Source organism: Lolium rigidum, chromosome 3 (genome assembly GCF_022539505.1).
Source record: "Lolium rigidum isolate FL_2022 chromosome 3, APGP_CSIRO_Lrig_0.1, whole genome shotgun sequence".
NCBI lineage: Eukaryota > Viridiplantae > Streptophyta > Magnoliopsida > Poales > Poaceae > Lolium > Lolium rigidum.
Genome location: NC_061510.1, coordinates 346,952,697 through 346,974,991, shown reverse-complemented (window position 1 = coordinate 346,974,991; position 22,295 = coordinate 346,952,697). Strand labels below are relative to the sequence as shown.

The 22,295-nt window shown below is 47.9% G+C and overlaps 2 protein-coding genes across 2 annotated transcripts; both read left to right on the top strand.

Moving 5' to 3' along the window:
- The first annotated feature begins 16,427 nt into the window (after positions 1 to 16,427).
- LOC124697179 (basic blue protein-like) lies at positions 16,428 to 16,903 on the top strand. The gene is made up of 2 exons (XM_047229808.1): positions 16,428 to 16,617; positions 16,704 to 16,903. The coding sequence occupies exons 1-2, from the start codon at positions 16,428 to 16,430 to the stop codon at positions 16,901 to 16,903; spliced, it is 390 nt and encodes a 129-aa protein (XP_047085764.1).
- A 3,056-nt stretch (positions 16,904 to 19,959) lies between these two features.
- On the top strand, positions 19,960 to 21,754 carry LOC124700226 (microsomal glutathione S-transferase 3-like). The gene is made up of 4 exons (XM_047232385.1): positions 19,960 to 20,111; positions 20,194 to 20,269; positions 20,371 to 20,543; positions 21,408 to 21,754. Exons 1-4 carry the CDS (start codon positions 19,999 to 20,001, stop codon positions 21,490 to 21,492), a joined length of 447 nt encoding a protein of 148 aa, XP_047088341.1. The 5' UTR covers positions 19,960 to 19,998; the 3' UTR covers positions 21,493 to 21,754.
- The last annotated feature ends 541 nt before the right edge of the window (positions 21,755 to 22,295 follow it).

Sequence of the window (22,295 nt, the reverse complement as noted above, 5' to 3'; positions counted from 1 at the left end):
TCCTTATATTGGAGATATTACGCTCCACTTTTTCATATGGAACACTTGTGTTCTTAATTGTGCTTTAATGTTCATGGTGAAGGCTGAAATTGCTTCGTTAAATTGCTATTTGGTTGGAATCAGAAAATGCTGCATATGGTTTGGATTAACTTGGCAATTGTTTGAGCTCTCATAGATCATGTTTAAGCTCTTGCATCATGTAGTTTAATCTATTAATGAAGAACTACCGTAGAGTTTGTTTAATTTGGTTTGCATGATTGGTCTCTCTAAGTCTAGATATTTTCGGGTAAAGTGTTTGAACAACAAGGAAGACTGTGTAGACTCTTATAATGCTTGCAATATGTTCTTGTGTAAGTTTTGCTGTACCTGTTCATACTTGTGTTTGCTTCGAACAACCTTGCTAGCCCAAACCTTGTACTGAGAGGAAATGCTTCTCGTGCATCCAAACACCTTGAGCCAAAACCCATGCCATTTGTGTCCACCATATCTACCTACTATGTGGTATTTTTCTGCCATTCCAAAGTAAATTACTTGAGTGCTACCTTTAAAATTTCATTCCTTTATCTTTGCAATATATAGCTCATGGGAAAAATAGCTTAAAAACTATTGTGGTGATGAATATGTAGTTATGTGTCTTAGTTCTTATAAGTTGCTTGTTGAGCGGTAACCATGTTTCTGGGGACGCCATCAACTTTTTACCTTTGTTGGATATCATGTGAGATGCTATGCATGTTCGTCTTGTCTGAAGTAAGTGCGATTTCATGATCAAATGGTTTGAGTATGCATATGTTAGAGAAGAACATTGGGCCGCTAACTAAAGCCATGTATCATGGTGGAAGTTTCAGTTTGGACATACAACCTCATTCTCTTATGAGAATATTATTTGTTGTTGAATGCTTAAGCATTAAAAGAGGAGTCCATTATCCGTTGTCTATGTTGTCCCGGTATGGATGTCTAAGTTGAGAATAATCAAAAGCGAGAAATCCAATGCGTGCTTTCTCCTTAGACCTTTGTACAGGCGGCATAGAGGTACCCCTTTGTGACACTTGGTTGAAACATATGTCATGTGATGATAATCCGTGTTATCCGAGCTGATTAGGACAAGGTGCGAGCACTATTAGTACTCTATATATGAGACTTGCAACTTGTAGGAAGTATTATGCATAGCACATATGAATTATTACTACCGTTGACAAAATTGTTTCTATGTTTTCAAAACAAAAGCTCTAGCACAAAAATAGTAATCCATGCTTCCCTCTGCGAAGGGCCATTCTTTTACTTTATGTTGAGTCAGTCTACCCACTTCTTTATATCTTAGAAGCAAACACTTGTGTTAACTGTGTGCATTGATTCTTACATGTTTACTTATTGCACCTGTTATACTACTCTATGTTGACAAATATCCATGAGATGTACATGTTACAAGTTGAAAGCAATTGCTGAAACTTAATCATCCTTTGTGTTGCTTCAATGCATTCTACTTTGAATTTATTGCTTATGAGTTAGCTCTTATGCAAGTCTTATTGATACTTGTCTTGAAAGTACTATTCATGAATTTTTTTGCTATATGATTAATTTGTTTAGTCATTATCTTTGTTAGCAATCTTTTGTTTCAGATCACTCCATTCATCTCATATGCTTTACAATAATGTTGATCAAGGTTATGTTGGTAGCATGTCACTTCAGAAATTATTTGTGTTATCGTTTACCTACTCGAGGACGAGTAGGAACTAAGCTTGGGGATGCTTGATACGTCTCAAACGTATCTATAATTTCTTATGTTCCATGCTACTTTTATGACAATACTTGAATGTTTTATACATACTTTACAGCATTATTATACATTTTCCGGCACTATCCTATTAACAAGATGCCGAAGCGCCAGTTGCTGTTTTCTGCTGTTTTTGGTTTCAGAAATCCTAGTAAGGAAATATTCTCGGAATTGGACGAAATCAACGCCCAGGGTCCTATTTTTACACGAAACTTCCAGAAGACCGAGGGGGAAAGGAAGTGGGGCCACGAGGCACCGACACAACAAGGCGGCGCGGCCCAGGCCCTGGCCGCGCGGCCCTGCTGTGTGGGGCCCTCGTGAGCCCCCCTGCGTTGCCATTCCGCCTACTTAAAGCCTTCGTCGCGAATACCCCTGTACCGAGAGCCACGATACGGAAAACCTTCCAGAGACGCCGCCGCCGCCAATCCCATCTCGGGGGATTCAGGAGATCGCCTCCGGCACCCTGCCGGAGAGGGGAATCATCACCGGAGGGGCTCTACATCATCATGCCCGCCTCCGGATTGATGCGTGAGTAGTTCATCCTTGGACTATGGGTCCATAGCAGTAGCTAGATGGTTGTCTTCTCCGCTTGTGCTATCATTGTTTAGATCTTGTGAGCTGCCTAACATGATCAAGATCATCTATTTGTAATGCTACTAGGAAGCATAGGCGCGGCGGCACGCCGCGCCCGTGGGGGTATGCTTGTTTTGCTAACTGTTTAGTATATATGATAAAATAGTTTTATAAGCCTCATGCATTTTGAACTAAATTGTTCTGAAGCATCAAATATTAGTTACCGTTTGTCTATCTTTGCCCGATAATGGCCTTCCACACAAGATAAATGTAGCTGATTATTTATCCTTACAAATGTACCCTATTATATATTTTTGACATGTCAGGTCACAACTGGAAAATATTGATGTCCCTGTAATTTCATATGACTCAAGATATACATGCCTGAACTCAGAAGTTTGTGGCAGCTTGACACAACATCAAAGATTGTTTTTTTTCAGATGGAACAGAGTAAAAGAATTCTACTCGGTTCCTTGCTAATGATAAAAAAAATATACTCCATACGAAAGGACTGTTAGAGGCCTGCAACTTAATGTGTACCACCTACCAAGCCACAAAGAGTGCAACATCTGAACCTAGCATAAAGAAGTATGCATTGCTTGCAACCGTTGTCTTTCACCTGCTTGCTTACATGCCCTACATCCAGGAAGAATTAACAGATACAATACATAGTAGTTAGTAGCACAGGTATTACTATTGATTCGACTGTTTTCCTCCAGTCTCAAATGGCATTGCTATTTTCCACATCCTGCATGAAGGCGATTACATTTCAAAAAAACAATTTCAGACGGACAAAGAGCATAACTGGAGTTCTGAAAGAAATCAACATGAACATAGCTGAAATGTGTAAGCACCAAATACAGCTGACTCCCACTGCAAGAGAACAATGTGCACAAAATCGCAAAACGCATGCAAGGCGAACATTGACATGGCAGTTAAACTGCCAATGTTATTGTTCATGTGCAAAGAAGAAAATTTTCGTTTTCAGCGGCAGTAGTGTAACAATGCTCAAAGTTGTGCATCCTTTCATATTTATAGAAAGTAAGCATGGAGATACACAGAGGCGAAGCTAAATCAAAATTCCATTGGTGGTGTATTCTTCCACTAATAAGCAACTTAAAAGAACAACTCAATGGGGAATAGATGAATTTCGTTGGGGTTCAGCTGAACCCAACGCTTCTATGCCAGCTCCGCCACAGGAGACACAACAACAAAAATAAGGGAACAACGACAAAGGAAATAACATATTCATAATACTCATATGAAACTTGAATAAATTAAAAAAAATGGGCCAATAGTGCCAGCAAGAGAAGATAAGAAAATAATTGTCAAGAGATCTCACCTCAGTAACCAAGATCTGTCTGTTAAATACAATGCGATAGCAACAAAAAGTAGGCATGTGCTTGTGCTGCATGCTAAGCCACCTCACTTCCCCCTGCTTTCTGAAACCTCCACAGCAATATCATAGAAGGTTGCAAGGAGATGCATAGCATGAAATAAAAATAAATATACATGATTTATTCTGCAAAGTCTACAGTTGCAAATATTAGCATTTAAGCTACTGGAAAATTCTGATATGCTGAGAATTGGCACATATAAATCATTTATTGGATAGGAGAAATTGTCGATGGATAAGTACATTTTAAATACTCTTTGTTACAATAGAGAAAAATGAGATATAACGGTATGGGACGTCAACTCGCTGGTTTCGATGTCCTCATACGTACATAAACTAAGGAATTGTCTAGAACTGTCACTATGTATTTACTTGGCCATTGTGTTATCCTTAACAGACAATAGTGGCCATAAGTATATATGCATACGACAAAGAGCTTGATTGACCCACAATCTCAATGATGCAGTGAAGAGGCTACAGATTCAATTCATGGCTCTGATGGTGGTGAAGGCATCAGATGGCGATTTTGTTCTAGCAATTAAGTAAACCTAGAAGATTCTATCTTTGTGTCCCATTGCCGGCTAGAGTTTCCTCCAGGTGTCACCTCATACGGTTCTGCAATTGTTCAATGCCAACCTAAGAAAACAATCGAGTATAGGATTATGAGATACCAACAAAAGCAATAACAAAACAATTGACACATGACTCTGTTGTAAACCATAAAAATGTATACTCAGTTAATTGGTTTTAAAATCTGATCAGAAGTATTTTTCTACACGTTATCATTAAAAAGATATTTGACCATAGAATTCCATAATAGCAGCAGTGAAAGATATTACCAAAAAAAGGCTTAATCAGGACATACCACACCTGCTGTATACGCTTGTTCTTCAGCTGATATGCATCGCCTTGGAGTTCAAAATGTCCCATCATAATCTGCGCCTTGGTCACCCTCGGATCTCCATACGCATCATTACCATCTATAACTATGATCCCACTTGCTATGGTTAGATATGCTGCTGACGATTTCAGAATATCCTCAGTCCAGCAATGTAACAGATCTAGCATTGTTTTAACTGTATTCATCAATGCCCCTAACTATGGTGAAGAATAATCAACCGGTCATCAGTGAACTGTGGTCCCTTTAACTACAGTAAACGAACTGTATGATATGATGATCCAAGCACATATACCTGATTTGGCATAGCATACGGAGCTATCGACTGTCTTCTTGTTAGTCCTTGAACATGCTGCTCAAGAATTTTTGATATGTTGTCTCTCAAAGGCATATCATAACCTCTTTCGACATCAGCAATAGCCTGAATCAGAAAAGGCATTTTTATGAATTGCATGATAAACATGGGGAGCGATTCATGAAGTGAAAGTGTGTGTACATACATTCTCCAATTCCAACTCATCAGATAGATACCGAGGCCATCTGCTGACAACCGCTCCATACCAGTTTCTGTTTTCTTTTATTTGCTCACATATTTGTCTAGCAAATGGTCAAGTTGTTGACGCTGCAGGGTATGATAACTGTACATAAAGATGATGTATTAGGCAAAGAAGTCAATTGCCAGCGGTAACCAAGTGATTTTTTTATCTAGCATCTTTTTTATGATCACCTCAGATTTCCAATAGTGATTAGTGAAGCAAGTGCAACCGGATATCTTCAACCCACCGAGATGCAATCATGAAATAGCTGTAAGATTGTATAATGGAATGGCATGAATCAGATGAAAAGAATGTGCGCTTTGGGCATTGGGACACACATATATCAACAGGAGAAAGCAGTATCAAGATCTCTCTCAAAATCAGGAGCTGCTTTGGGTGTGGGGGTTACCGCTAGCCGTGGAGTCAAGGGCGAAGGTCTGACATCCTCATACAGATAGAGAGGTGAGGCTGTGGACAGAGGAGCAGAGGTACCTGCACTGCTGCACACCGAGGCGCGCGTCTCCGTCGTCGCCTCGTCCGCTGCTGCCGGAGAAAGAAACGCCATCGCCTGCCTCCTCCACGCCGACAGCCGCATCGGGAGGATGAGAAGGCGTGCCGCCCCGATGACTGCCTCGTACACGCCACGGGGCCGGGCCAGGGAGGGCGCAGAAGGCACCAGCTCCCGCGGCGGATGACGTGGGAACAATGGAGAGTTGATGGAGCCTGGGAAAGGTAGGACAGAGGCGGCGGAGATGCACATCCACAGCATCGGTGGAGGTTGGAAAGCCGAGAAGGTTGAGATGGAGATGAGAAAAAAAAAAGCGGCCGAGCTGGAGGCTTCCCTGCCTCACGCCAATAGCAGTAGAAAGCCCACGACTGCCAGGCCTGAAGCAGCTTCCTAAAAACCAGGCTGGCCGTTGCTGACGCGGAACCGGAGGAGACCACGAAGAAGAAAGGTGCCCTCGCCGACAGGCCAGAATAGCAGGCACAACCATCGAAAAACCTACAAAGCAAAGATCACACACGGTGAGGCAGGGGAAAAAATCGGGGAAACCAAAATCGAAAAAACGCAAGAGGGACGATCGAAAAAAAATCAAGGCAGATGGAGGAGCATCGACCAAAAAAACTTAAAGGCAACAGAAACAAAGTTGCAACGAATGGAGCGGCCAGCACGGGCCCTCAGCCGGTACAGCGCGGGGATGGCCGGCCGGGCGAGCAGCCGCGTCCTTTAAGAGGCCAGCACGGGCCATCGGCCGGGACAGCGCGGGGACGGCCGTCCGGCGAGCGGCCGCATCTTAAGAGCCAGTCCGGCGATCGACGACATGAACCGGCTGGGTCGCTGAAAGCCAGTCCGGTGGCGTCTGGCGAGGATGTCTAACACCCCCGGGAAGAAAGAGGAGGCCAGCCGCCAGCGGCCTGGTGGAGCTCGGACGGGGGAGCCGAGGGCAACACCCAGGAAGACTTTGGATAGGAAGGATCACCCCAAACCGGAAGATACAATCCCCTCGCGAGGAACGTCCAGAAACATATCTAAGTGGTGATCTGAGAAACTGCCACCTTAACCACTACGTGGCACGGAAGAAAACAAAAAGAAGTAAACCGGCAATCTAGCAGTCCACAAGCAAGACAATTGTGAGAGCCGGTAACCGGTAAGCCTCCGGTCAAAGAGAAGGGACATACAAATTAACCACCTGAGCAAATAGCCAGGAAGCAGGAAAAAAAAGACATAACGTGTCGAAAGATGATTGAATAGAAGAGATGATAAATATCACTTCTACAGTGTTCAAATTGATAAGGAGACGCAAACTTGATTAGCTTTTATATAGTGCATAATATGTTGTGTTTGGTGGGATCCGATGAATCTAGAATACTATGTTAAGTTGATTATCAATCTATCATATATGTGTTGTTTATGTTCTTGCATGCTCTCCGTTGCTAGCAGAGGCTCTGGCCAAGTTGATACTTGTAACTCCAAGAGGGAGTATTTATGCTCGATAGTGGGTTCATGCCTCCATTGAATCTGGGATCGTGACGATGATGTTCTAAGGTTGTGGATGTGCTCGTTGCTACTAGGGATAAAACATCGATGCTTTGTCTAAGAATATTTGTGTTGATTACATTACGCACCATACTTAATGCAATTATCTCATTGTTTACAACTTAATACCGGAGGGGTGCGGATGCTAACCCGAAGGTGCATTATTTAGGCATAGATGCATGCTGGATAGCGGTCTATGTACTTTGTCGTAATGCCCCGATTAAATCACATAGTAATCATCATTGATATGTATTGAATCTTGATTTGTCAATTGCCCACCTGTAATTTGTTCACCCAAGCATGTTAGTTATCTTATTGGAGAGACACCACTAGTGAACTGTGGACCCCGGTCCATTCTTTTACATCCGAATACATTCTACCGCAATCATTGTTCTTACTCGTTCTTTGCAAACAAACACCATCTTCCACTCGATACGTTTAATCCTTTGTTTTCAGCAAGCCGGTGAGATTGACAACCTCACCGTTACGTTGGGGCAAAGTATCTTGATTGTGTTGTGCAGGTTCCACGTTGGCGCCGGTTTCACTGGTGTTGCGCCGCACTACACTCCTCCACCAACAACCTTCACGTGCTTCTTGGCTCCTACTGGTTCGATAAACTTGGTTTCTTTCTGAGGGAAAACTTGCTGCTGTGCGCATCATACCTTTCTCTTGGGGTTCCCAACGGACGTGTACATCTACGCGCATCACCCTACGATGCGAGGTGAGCGTGGCTGTTTTGGTGGTGGCTTTCTCTTGCCGATTGCTAGACTCCGGTTTCGGGTCCTTGTTGGAGCTCTTTGGCACGTTGAGGATGTTCCATGTCTAAGTACTCAATGGGTGCATCTATGCTTTGCGGTGCCATTCAACTCCAGCTGGTGACACACATGCATCGTGGCATCGTCTCGGCCGCGCGCGACCTTTCGGCCACACCCTCGACGCAGATGGTGTCGGTGCATACTGTGGTCTCGTATGCGCGCTACCCTTCGATTACGTTGATGGTGCAGTGTGTTTGCTGGGTCTCACTGGACCAAAGCCGTTCGATTGCTTCGGTGAGGCCTCGACCTGGGATGTCCCTCCTGCTTGTCCTCGGGGCTCTTCCTTGTGATCGTTGTGCTTGGGTCGCGATGAGTTCTTCTCATCGGCCAACCGTCTCTCAGGTTTGGGGGTGGCCACTTTTTCTTCTTGGTATTGTTTTGTGTCGGTGTGTTTTTTTCTTCTTTTTATTCACCCTTGTAACCCTGTGTATTCTGGTTCATTTGAACCCATCTTGTAGAGACTAAAAAGCTTCATATGAAACTTGGTTGAATATTTGTTCAGGCTTGCTTATGCCCGCCGTAGTCACGGTCAAAAAAATCCTAATCATCGGGTCGCCCGATAAGCCATTGAAGTCACACCTTCACATCGAGAAAATGGGCAAAGCTAAGCGGCGGACAACGCGCACAGAGAAGCTGGCGGCGTGCAGCTCACGAGGAAGAGCTGCGCGAGCGACGGTAAATGGAGGCGGCTGGCGATGTGCTGAGGCGGCGTGCTGTCTGGGCGGTCCCGCCGCGTGACCGCTCGCTTCTCCCGCGGACCTGCCTAGCAGCGAACTAGCTCGATGTGTCATCTCAGCGGCGCGCCAGTACTAGCGATGAGGCATCGCTTCGGCAGTTTGTGCCACGTTAATGACGATGCCTCGCCTGCCGAGCGGCCGCCGCCCACCTCTGTAAATGAGAAATAAATGTCGTTGCCAAGCGTGCCGCGACCCTCGGCAGCCTCCAGCGTATAAAGAGGGGCGCGCGTTGGGCTGCCTCATCTCCTCCACACAAACCCTAGCCACCGCAGCACCGCCCCCACCTCCTCTCTCTCAACCCCCGCGAGGGAATCCATGGATGGTCCAGGTGGCCGGCGAGCGGCGAGGCAGTCGAGGCCGCAAGCGCGGCCGGGGCTGCCGTGCTGGAGCAACATCACCTTGCCGCTCGTCATCGCCTGCGTCGTTGTGTTCTTTGCAGGAGGCTGGGTGCTTCAAGTTCATCCTCCGCATCGACGAGAACCCCCTCGGCATCAGACGGCTGCCGGGCAAGTTCGCCGAGTTCGTCGATAGCGCCGAGCCGGCCGAGTTGCAGCTGCGGGAGGCCAGATGCGGCGTTTGCTGGTGGCCCGTCGAGGTCTTGTTCGATGAGCAGGACAAGATGTACCTGCACACCGGGTGGGACAAGTTCGCACGTGCCCACAACCTCAAGGGCGGCTCCTGCTCACCTTCCTCTACGAAGGCGACGGCGAGATGATCGACAAGGTTTTCGACAAGACTCCCTAGCATGATATTTTTCTCAGCTGTGTCACCTTCTCAGTTTTAGAGAGAAGTCATCTTTGAGTTTAATATAAGGTCTATCTTCAAATTTAAACAGATCCTTATAATAATTTGTTGCTACCTTAAGCATGTCTTTGTTCTTAGCGACGGACCATCATATCTATCTAGAACATGAATGAGCTTCTTTCTTCTTCTCTAATTAGAAACTGCATGGATGTATGAAGTATTCCTATCTCGTTTTACAATATTTCTATCTCTAGATCTTTATTTGGCCTTAGTTTCCTCAAGGATCCAAAATGTATTTAACTCCCTAAGAGCATCTCCACCGGCGCCCCTGATAGCGGCCCCGATAGCATTTTGGGGGCCGGCAACGAAAATGGGCTCGCACCGGTGTGCCCCAAACGGCGCCGGCCAATTTTGGATCCCAATAGAATCGCCGGCAACCCCATGCCGACCCCTTCGCCAAGGGCGCGAATCGGGCACGCCGGCACCTCGCGGCACGTCTGAAAACGAGTGTGGGCTCCGCCTGGCAGCCAGACACACCGTTTTCCCACCTCCTACACACGCCCGAGCCGACTCCCACCCCTCTAGATCGCCACCGTCGCCGTCCCCGCCGCGCCCACCCTGCTTGCAATAGACACCGCTGACTGTCTAGGAACCGCCGTCCATCGACACGACCGTCACCCCCTCGACCGGCGGCCGCTGTTTCGCCCGAAACAGAGCTCGCCGCCACCGCGATAGTATCGCCACGCCCGCAAGGTGTTCGTCCAATTGCCGCGATGGACAGCGATGACGAGATGATGGTGCGGCTGTTCACGAAGGAGCAGAACGCTCAGGCTGTTTGGCGGCAACAACGGCAACTGATTCTGACGAACATGCTGCGCGTTCGCCAGCCTTTCTTCGTCGTGTCTCAGCGTGGCGGCTCAACGCCAGGCAAGAGGAGGAACATCAACCGGCATCGTGAAGTCGGCGCAATGCTGCTTGACGCCGACTACTTCAACGACGATGCAACTCATTCGCTGAAGGAATTTCGGCGCCGGTTTAGAATGAACAAGGACCTGTTCTTGAAGATTGTCCACGGCGTCAGGGAGTACGACACGTACTTCATGGCCAAGAAAGATTGCACAGGTTTGTGGGGCTTCACCTCAATTCAGAAGTGCACTGCTGCAATGCGTTGTCTTGCATACGGAGCTCCTCCAGACACAGCCAATGACTATCTACGGATGGCTGAGTCGACATGTACAGAGAGTCTCTAGAAATTCTGCCGAGCCGTCATAGCGGTGTTTGCCAAAGACTATTTGAGAGCACCAAGAGCAGATGATACAGCTCGGATCCTGCAGAAGAATGCGGCAAGAGGGTTTCCTGGGATGCTCGGAAGCATTGACTGTATCCCTTGGGGCTGGAAGAATTGCCCTTTTGCTTGGCAGGGGATCTACAAGGGCCATACTGGTGAGTGCAGTGTCATTCTTGAGGCGGTGGCAGACCATAAGCTTTGGATTTGGCATGTATTTTTTGGCATGGCAGGAACAAACAATGATATCAACGTGCTGCAGCGCTCTGCGGTGTTTGCCAGACTAGCTGAAGGACAAGCTCCTGCCGTGAACTTTGAGGTAAACGGCCACGCATACAACAAGGGATACTATCTAGCTGATGGTATCTACCCGACGTATGCTACATTTGTGAAGAAAATTCCCTCTCCATCAAACGAGATGGAAGCCTATTTTGCAACATGCCAGGAAGCAGCACGCAAGGATGTTGAGCATGCTTTTGGGGTGCTTCAGCAGCGTTTCGCCATTGTCAGGTACCCTGCTCTCACTTGGTCTGAGGCACAGATGTGGGAGGTGATGAACGCTTGTGTGATCATGCACAACATGATCATTGAGAACGAGCGCGACGCACCTGTGCAGGATGATCATCCATTTGATTATCAAGGGCCACTAGCTTAGGTAGAGCATGCGCCCCAAGAATTCGCCGCTTTTCTTCATATGCACAATGAAATTCGAGATTCAGGTGTCCATGCACAACAGAAGGCGGATCTAGCTGCACATTTGTGGGCGAGGAGAGGAGCAGCCAACAATGCATGATTTTATTTCTATTTGTTTATCTGGATGAATAATTTAAGTACTATTTGTTTGTTGGGTTGTATGAATAATTTAAGTACTATTTGTTTGTTGGGTTGTATGAATAATTTAAGTACTATTTGTTTAATTGATTGTATGAATTATTTAATTCTATTTATGTGATTGTATGAATAAAATGTGATCGATATGTTGTTTTAAAATATTGTAAAAAGAAAAAAGAATTTGGAGGCCGCCGTTTGGGAGGCGCCGGTGTGGAAACGGCTTCCCCAAATGGAGGATGCAGTGCCGGCGCCCCCCAAACGGAGGTGCCGGCGACCCTGCCAGCGCCTATTTGGAGGCTACCCGTGGAGATGGTCTAAGTATACTTTCCCATCTACCTCTTTCCGGCGAGGAAAGAACACAGGTTTCAAATTTGATGTTAAGACTATCATAGTCCAACATCAGATCTCTTTTTCCTAATGGCAGCTTCAAAATTACTACTTCAACTTTTTACAAGTCTTCAACTTTTTTTTTTCCATTTTGAAAAAAAACTTTTTACAAGTCTTCTAAGCAATCTAATTTTTGCTTGCCAGATATCCACCACATTCTCACTATTAACATCAAGAGCCCAAGCCTTATGTATGTTTGTCCATATGTGCTGGTATTAAAAGAGTACCTAGTATATACATGAACGTTATACGAGGACGGTTTTTTTTTTTTGCGGATTGGCTAGGTCTCAGGTGACTGAGAAATTCTTATGTCTCAGTCGACCTGGACAACCGTCCGATTGCAAATTACGCACAGTATTATTATGAAAGTTCGAACTCGCGACCTGGACTTCCTAGCTTCAGAGCGTGACCACGAAGCCATCACGTAATTGTTGTCTTACAAAACTAATGTCGCCTAAATCAACAATAGAACTTTGTACCATTTCGTATTTAACATTCTGGTTAATCAAATAAAAATTTGTATTATTTCTTTGCCTTTTGTGCTTATTTATGTAGATTATTGCACCATTTTTTTCTTATGCAACTAAACAAGATTTGACGATTACAAAGGGAAAATTGGAAGGCTTTTGATAGTGTCTTTGTGATTTTGTTTTTTTGTTTGTTTTGTCTTCTTTCTTGTTATTGTTTATTTTTCCGTGTATCTTTATTTCTAAAATTTAAGCCTTTAGAAATGTGCAACTATCTCATCAAGAAAACTGCAACTATTGTTCTACATGTATTTTCAAAAAAGAATTATCATCTTACTTTACATGTTGCACTTTTCTAGAGAAACATGCAACTAGCAACCGATTTTTGATATGGTTTACGTTTATCTCAAGAAATGTTTAATTAGAAACTTGAGAACAGTTGCAAGTTATTTCAAGAAATATGCAATTAGGAATCAATATTCTCTATGAGTTATACTTTTCTCAACAAAATGTGCAACGAGCAAGTGCTATCACGAAAAAGTGCAACCTTTCTCAGTAAGAGTTGCACTTTTCTCGAAAAATGTGCAACTACCAACTAGTTTTCTATGGAAATAAATCCTATACTACACGAGCATGTACGACCCGGCCGGTAGACCACGTCCCCCATCCTACACGTAGCAAAGCATATTGCGATCTGGTATCAGGGGCGCTGGTTGTTTTCAGATGAGGGGTGCCAGATTTGGTCCACCGCCAGGTCGCACGAGCAGGGTCGTATAGGATTTATTTCCGTTTGGGTTGCCCTTTTCTCCAGAAATGTGCAACTCCGACTACTTACCGATGAGTTGCATTTTTATCTAGAAATTTTGCAACTAGTAATGGCCTTTTTGTGCAAGTACACTTTTCTCAAGAAACATGCAAGTAGATATCACTTTTTGATAAGAGTTGCACTTTTCTGAAGAAATCTGCAAGTATCAATTGATATTCGATATGACTTAAAATTTTCACATTAAATTTGCAACTCAAGTTGTTTTTCAATACGTTGCACTTTTCTCGAGAAATGTGTAACTATCGACTAGTTTCCCATGTGGGTTGCAACTTTCTCCAGAAATGTGCAACTCCGACTACTTTTTGATACAAATTGCACTTTTTTCGAGAAATATGTAACTATCAACCATTTTTAGGTACGGGTTGCACTTTTCTCAAGCAACATGCAAGTACAAACCAATTTTTGATATGAGTTGCACTTTTCTTAATAAACCTGCAACTTCCAACGTCTCTATAAACAAGTTGGACTATTTTTGAAGAAATGTGCAACTGCAGCTGGTTTTGATACACAGTTGCACTTTTTCATACGAAAGTGTAACTTCAACTGGTTTTGAAAAAAAAAGCTCCAAGTACGTTTGCCTCCTATACTTTCTTACAAGCTAGTAACGTACCATCGTCTTAAGGAGTTACGAAAAAAAGATGAATTAAATAGAGTGCTCAAAGACAGCAAAGACATGTTCGAGTCCAAATAACACACCAATAGAAGACATAAGGAGTTGCAGGTGGACTATGGACATGTCCTATTTGAAGACACAAACACAACGCGATTAAATCAGCCAGGTCGGTAGACTGAGACTTAACGTCTCCCCGACTAGGCCCCCGAACGATGTTTTTTCCATCCGGACGGTGAAATTCGGCCCAGTCGCGCCCCCGGTTCCTCGATTTCGTCCGGATTTGGGCCTAAATTCATCCGGCGATCCCACGCCATCCCCGGCCCCCCGGGGAGCTCTCGGGGACTCCGGACGAAACAAAAGCGCGCGAAATGGCGAGGAAACTTCCCGCGCGTCTGGTGGCCCCAACTTGTCGGCGAGAGACACCGGTCATCGTCCTCATCGCATCGTCTTCCGCGCGCTGTAAAAGCCTGCCGCCGGTCAGCATTCGCCGGCCGCGTAGCTTCCACGCGGCGAGTTAATGCCGTCGCATCGTCATCCGCGCACGCATCGTCTTCCATGCGGCATTAATCGCCGGCGCTCGCCGCGCCCGCCGCGCCTATTTAAGGCCACTCCGCCGCCGCGACGCCCCTCGCTCCACTCTTCCTCCATTCTCCCTCCACTCACCGTCCACCTCCAACGAAGATGACGTTCTCCGACGACGACGGCGCAGCCTCCAATGGCTTCCCCCGCCGGTCGCTCCGCCAGTGGGAGGGGCACCTCCTCCACCAGGCGGGGTACCCCTGCCCGCCGGACACGAGGCCTCCCGGCGGCGGGTGGCGGCTAAGCCGTGGCGGCGCACCAATCCCGCCGCCGCCTGGGGCGACGCCCCGACGCCGCCATCGAGGAGGCGCGGCTCACGATGACGGACGAGGAGCGCGCCGACCCGCGCCACCACCCCGAGAACTACACGCGGTGGAACTCATACTTCCTCCGGCGGTGGGAGCGGAGCCGGCGGCTCTACGACGGCCCGCCGCCTCCGCCTCGCGCGCAACAACGCCGCGGGACGACGACGGTGGTGGAGCGCGCCGGATAGGACGCCGGCGAACGTCCTCGAGCACATCGAGGGCGGAAACTTCCGGTGCTCACGATGCCCTCGCATCGAGGGCGTCGGCGAGCCGAAGCCGGGGAACGCTCCGGCAGCCCACGGCGCATGGTTGCCGCCCGTCGTCTTCCGGATCGGCGCCGAGGCCATCCTTGGCGCCGGTGAAAGGGAGGCGACGTCTCCGTCGACGCCGGCGCGCGTCAAGAAGGAGCCGGCGTCTCCACCACCGCCGACCGAGCAGCGCGCGCCGGCGCACTCGTCATCCGCGAGCCCTCCTCCCCGCAGCGTGGGCGAAGAGGAAGCCGGCGAAGGAGGACGTCGCTGCCGCCGCCAACGCCGCCGCAAACAAGCTCGCCGAGGAGGAGGCGAAGCGCGCGGAGGAAGCGGCTGTTGCGGAGGCGATCGCCAGGTCGCTCAACGACCCGGTGCCCGCCGACAACGGCCTCCCCGAGGACGCCGCCCTGGAGTGGTCGAGGCGCGACTGGGAGCGCGAGGAGGCGGAGCAGCAAGCCGGCGGCCGATGGACCTAGCCGCCGCGCACCGCCCGCCGCCCGCGCCGCCGCTCCAACCGCCACCGCCGACTTCGCTCGCTTCCGCCGGCCCGCAACACCTCCATCCGGCGGCCGTCGTCCCCGTCGCCGACCTCGAAGCCTCGGACGACGAATGGTACAAGCCATCGCCGCCTCGGTGGGGAGACGCCGGCCAGGGCAGCAGCCAGGCCGCGCCGCCGCAGTTCGACGACGGCTCGGACGACGATGGCGACGACGGCGGTGACTACACGGTATTCTACCACCATTTAGGCATGTAGAACACCGTGTTTTATAATTTAAGTTGTATTCCCCTAGCCGAATTCGAAAGATAGTCGAATTCGGCCTCTATGTATGAACTTCGCCCTCTATATAGTAAATATCATTAAATTTAGTCTAAATTCGCCCGTTTTTAGCCGTAGTTTGTCAAGTTTAAGTTTTTCAAATTTACATCGTCGCTTTCGCCTGAGGACGCGGCTGGGAAACAACTCCTCCCCACGCTAAATTTACGTCCAATCCGGACATAAATTTTCCCAGATTTGGGCGTGGAGAGGCCAAACCAGTGGAGATGCTCTGAGACCGACGTAGACCCTTTTTTTTTTGTCTAGAATTGCGCCGTGATACTACACTTGCCCTTCTAGCTGACCGGCCATGTGATCACGGGCTCGCGTCCTATGCCACCGCATTGAAGCCATACGCTGCAGCCTCCTGCCACACTGCTCGTGCTCGTCGTCTGTCCACAACATTGATCGCACTGTGCTCTCGCAGTCTCCCACGCGCCGAGGCAGCCACACTACCCTACACAAGTGCAGAAATCCCTCTCCCTTCGATCGCCTCCGGAGTTTCAACACCCAAAACTAGCTAGCAAGAACTGTGGCGAGCTTGCTCCGGCGGCTAGAGAAATGACGGCTCGGGGAAGGGGCGGTGCAGCTCAACGCGCCGTCGCCGCCGCCGCGCTCGCCGTGGCGTGCTGCTGCATCGCCGGCTGCGGCGTCAGCGCGACCACCTACTACGTCGGGGACGGCAATGGCTGGTCCCTGAGCAGCGCCAGCTGGCCCAACGGGAAGCAGTTCCACGCCGGCGACGTCCTCGGTACTAAGCGTGCAAATCTTGCGATCCTGTTGTGCATTCTTGTTGTACTGAAAGTCTGACAGTTTGTTCTGTTTTTTCGGCCGCAGTGTTCAGGTACATGACCTGGATGCACAACGTGGTGGCGGTGGGGGAGGACGGGTACAACGGCTGCACGACGCCGGCGGGGTCGAGGACCTACACCTCCGGCAGCGACAGCGTCACGCTCGCCAGGGGGGACAACCGCTTCATCTGCACCCGCTACGGCCATTGCTACTTCGGGATGAAGATGGTGGTGAACGCCGTGTGACGACCGCCGCGCCGGCCCTATCTGCAGTTCTGCACTATGTATTCCTCGTTCCACTTAATTAGCCAGGCTCTCCTTAGACTCTTAGTTCTACCTGATTGTGTGAGAGTTGGCCCTTGATTCTACCTGATCGTATTTGATTTATACTATGTGTGTTAGACGACTATGTGCCTGGTGTGTGCTTTGTTGAACTCTGACGGGATGGTTGTGTGTTCCGAAGAGAAAAGGGTCCATGCCTCTTGACTCTGATGATGATTTCGTTGTGACCATTTTCAGTGACTCGTTCAGTCCTCGTGTTCATCAGAAAGCATACTTTTTGCTGAACGATTAGTCATGCCTAAAATTGTGATGCGCACTCTGATTGGCTGGTCACAGCTCCGCACTCGTGGATGATCTTGTCGATGTAAACGCTGAACCGGGAATTCATTTCTAACTCCAATTAATCCACCTTTTTCGCATGCTGCGAGTGCTCTTTACCACGACTGACCTGCTCTCTTGTACTTGCCCAAGATATGAACAAGAAAATTAGGCTCTCCTTTAGATTCCGTGAGTGTCGGGCTTGGTTCTTTATTCTACCTGATTAGGTGATTGTGTTCGTTTTCTACTGGTGTTAAGACGACTATCTAGTGCATGCCTTGTTGACTTTGACGGAATGCTGTGTGTTCTGAAGTCTGAACTCTGAACAGAAAGGAGCCCATGTTTCTGCCTGATCTGACGATGATCCGTCGTAACCATTTTCAGTGACTCGTTTGATCCTCGTGTCAAGCAGATAGCACTTTTGGTGATCCACTATTTGCTTATTCTGACCTGAAAATGTGATGCACGCTCTGAACGTCTGGTTACAGTTCTGCGCTGCAGGATCCCCGGTCAATTCTAACTCTGATTGATCCCGCTGTTGGCATTCTGCGTGCTCTCTACTATACGACTTACCTGCTTTTCAAAAAAAAAAAATACTATACGACTTACCTGCTCCGAAGAACTCGAGAAAACTAGACAAAATGACTGAAAAGCCGAGTGGTTAGCGCTACCAAACGAACTCGAGACTCATCGCAAATCGCTTTTCACACTCTGAAGAATTAATGGTCCACGATATATTTCCTCTTTTTTCTGAAAGCTGAAAAGCAGAGTCTTCTCCTCCATAGATCCGTCGTGAAACCTACCAGCTGTGTAGAAATTAGAAAAGAAAATAATGGCTCGTGTTGGATTATACGGGCTGCCGCAAACATCTCTAACAGGGCCCCTAAATCACGCCGAACCTGTATTATTACGTCATGATACGGGCTGTGGACGAAAACGGTCATTTAGCAGAGCCCGTATATGACCCGACCCGTAACGGATTTTACATGAGCCTCCAGACAGCACACCTCAACCTGTACAAGTACAGGCTACGGGTGCGAGTGGAGGTCCAAACGTTCACTCGCAACCCTACCTTCGCCGCGTGTCGCCCACTCCTCCGGTGAGCAATTAGACGCCCGCGCGGCAACCCTAGCCCTCCCTAGCCACCATGAGCAGCTCAAGCTCCCGAAGCGGACGAGGGGGGGTGGGGGGGTGGGTGGGTGTGGTCGCGCGGGAGACCGCCGTAGCCGGGCGGAGGCCGCGTGGCGGGCGAAATTCGTCCGCTCCGTCGGAGCAAAGCGCAGGGCGGCACAGAAGTGGTCGAACTACGAGCGCCCAACACCGGCGTCCCTGCGCGCATTCATGCCCGACGACGAGTACTACGAGGTGATGCCTCCGATGACGGCGGACTTCTACAACGAGTTTGCTTGGGAGGAGGAGGAGGAGGAGCGTGGCCGCGCCCTGCTCGCGGGTGAGGGAAGCTCGGGAGGAGGAGGAGCCCACCGCTCACTTCGCCACACATCGTATGGACGTAGTGTCTCGCAAATCGAGTTAGAAACCTATTTTGCAGAAGATTAAATTCCCTTTTTGAGAAACACTAGCACCAACTGAGTTTGGTGCATGTCGACCTGCATGTGCATATTCGACACGTGTCCTTGTCTTCCATCGCGTGATAGTTCGGTCGACGCTCCATCTTAGGGTATACCAGGAGACGAGATATAGAACGCATCTAGAGTTCTTCACTCATCTATGTCTCTCTCTAGACTCCAATTCATTTTGCCATCCCGTCCTCTAGTCCTCCCATCCCGACGACCGCGTGCACGACCGTCGGGGAGAGCAAACCTCCGAAACCCCGTCTATCAAGATTTTACATCGGAAGACGGACAATAAAGGTATTAGGGAACGTCTCGACGCGATTGCTCGCTGTTGTTCGAGATCTTCCTCACCAGCTTGCTACTTCATCAGCAGATTCGGCGGCTCCGACGACACCATGGACGACATCAATTACATATATGGTGATGCTATTGTTGGAGCGACAATCCCGACCGTGATGTGCTCATCCTCTCTTACCTTGCACTATTAGTTGGTCTATATTCAGATCTACTAGATGTGCTTAGCTTGAGTTTGATGAGTATGATTAAATATGCTAGTATATATATGATATTGTTTTTAATAATTAAACTCATTTGAGTTCTGTGAAACCACCGAAACCAGAAATACCAACAGCAGATGCAGATTAAGAACCCGTGACGTTGATCTCCGGGAAAGATTCTTCTGGCCATTTTCAAAACCGTGCTCAATGGACGCAGGATAGACAGACATCACGGGTGACATCAGGCCTGCCGTTGACTCGATCACGATATTCAGACAAACTCTCTCCAAATAATTCTTGCAGCCTACTCTCGAAGTAAGAACGAAAATTTTATTCCCAATTTTTGCATCGTCATAAATTATCAGTACCATCCTGAAATTCAATATCTCGTTTTTCATTTGAAAATATATCGTATCCCGTTGAAAAAGTAGCGACAAGAGGAATAAAGAAAAGGATCACTCGGCCCATTGGATGGGTTGTCGTGGCAGAGACGGGGCCCAGGAATCGGTCAAAGCTTACTTGGGCCGGAGGGCAGGCACACTTGCTCCATAGCTCTAGAGCCTTCCGGCCTCCTATAAGATAGACCTCCACCTCCCCATCCTCTCCAGCCAACAACAGCAATTCCAAGGAAGAAAAGAAAAACGAATCCAGGAAACCAAGGTAGACGACGATGGCGGTGTCGATCGAGCTGAGCAAGGAGTACGGGTACGTGGTGCTCACCGTGGTGGCCTACGCCTTCCTCAACTTCTGGATGAGCTTCCAGGTCGGCAAGGCCCGCCGGAAGTACGTGCCCCCAATCCCCTTCCCCTGTTCATCTCCGTGCCTGATTTTTCAGAGAAATCTGACGCTGATGATGTTTGCTCAGGTACAAGGTGTCATACCCCACCCTGTACGCCATCGAGTCGGAGAACAAGGATGCCAAGCTCTTCAACTGCGTCCAGGTCCGTCACACAGATTGCCCCCCTCTCTGATGTTTTCTTGCCTCTGTAAAAAGTAGGCTAAATAAACTCTTGCCAATTTGTGTTGTGGGGAAAAAATGCAGAGGGGGCACCAGAACTCGCTTGAGATGATGCCCATGTTCTTCGTCACGGTGCTGGTCGGAGGCCTGCAGCACCCGGTCATCGCCGCCGCGCTGGGGGTCCTCTACACGCTCGCCAGGTTCTTCTACTTCAAGGGCTACGCCACCGGAGTCCCCGACAACCGCCTCAAGCTCGGGTACGGACGCTTTGCTTAGCAATGAACCAGCAACCCTGTTGTTAGAATCTCTTTCCTCCAACAGATAATTTAGATGACAATGACATCCAATCCAAATCCTGGTCGATGTAGGGAAATAGAGATCCACTTGATTTCTATTATGTTTTAATTTCTTAGGAAAGTCTTAGCCCTGCAAATACATGAGCCATTTGATATTATGGATAGGATAGTGGGGTAGCACTCCTACAGTATTTGTCAACCAAGTGCAATCAGCTCATTAATGCGGTGAGTGGGTGGACAGTGCTCAACGTGGTGCTCCATTAATTAACTGAACATGTCAAAGGAGCCAGCGGCTTCATTGATGCTCGCCAACAGCATGGAGGAGTACCTTCGAAGTGCTTCTTCAACCTAATGAACACATAGACTTGCCTTTGTCTTCAGTTCTTCATTCTTAGTTTTGGTCGAGGCCCCAGCAGTTCATAGGACCCCAGCTGCAACTTGCCTGCACATCCCTGTCCCAATTGGCACAGCGTCACTTAGTGCAATAGGTGAAGATCTTGGTTGGTAGGCGTGGGGTTCGTTCACATTGCACCATAGGTCATTGATAATTAGATATATGGAGTCGGTCAGACGCCATGGGTCAGTCTCAGCAGTAGGTAATGACATACTCTGTATTCGTAAAGTTGCAATCCGACCTAAGCTTATGTCCTATGTCAACCACTTCATTCTATAAATGATGGCAATGAGTTCTGGACTGAGTATGGAAAAGCTATTGAATGATCTAAATTCGAGGCTCCTTTTTTTCCCCATAGACAGTCTTCTTTTTGTCGATGTTGTTTTCTGAATTTGTCTTGACTTCGTTTCTTCTTTTGGTGAACACTACAGGGGGTTCAACTTCTTGGCGATAATCGGGCTGATCCTCTGCACAGCGTCGTTCGGCATCAACCTGGTCATCAGGGAGGCGATCTGAGGTTCTCAGACCAATGCCTGACTTCATAGGCGCTGTGTGACTTGTCATTTAGATGGGGTAGTCTCGTGCTATATTTTGGTGTTAACAAGCAAAGTATGTGATTCAGTGTGTTCGACTCTCACAGAATAAGAGAATACCAGTTGTAGAGTTACAGTTCCACCTACTGGTTTCTTCCTGTTTTCTTTGTAGACCGTCTGATGTCGAGGTTTAGCTTTTGCAGCATCAGTTTTATATACTATCTTGAGCATCCTTGTGAACTTCATTTGTCTGTCATGCGTCATCTCCTGTTATTTCTTCCTTTCTCTTGTTACCTCCGACAAATTTCGGCCTCTATGCGTTCGTGTCTGATACAAATATTCATATGGCAAGAAAAACAGGCTATGACTGACCAAGCCTATGTTTATAAAGATTCCAATAGAAGAGTAGCTTTCTCATCATGAATACTAAGTATTGTAACAGAAGGATCTGTCAAGGATGCAATGTGATTTTTGTGTGCTGAACTGAAGCCAAAGAGTGGATTTCTTTTACCCAAAGTTACCCACTTAATCTTACCTCTCGAGTAGGCAAGCTGCAACTTGAGGAGGACAGAAAGATGATCTTTTAGGGCCAGTCAAAATCATATTTCTCTGTCAGACAAATCCCAACACGTACATATAAGAAACTTTGTTGAAACTCTTTTGTACTCCTGAAGTTCCAATGGCTTCAAAGGCACATCCTGGCGCCTCTCATTCTCAACGGCAACTACTCAGCAGGGCATGCTCCCGTTTTAGCACTTCAGCCACAATTCTAGTTCCTGAAGTTTT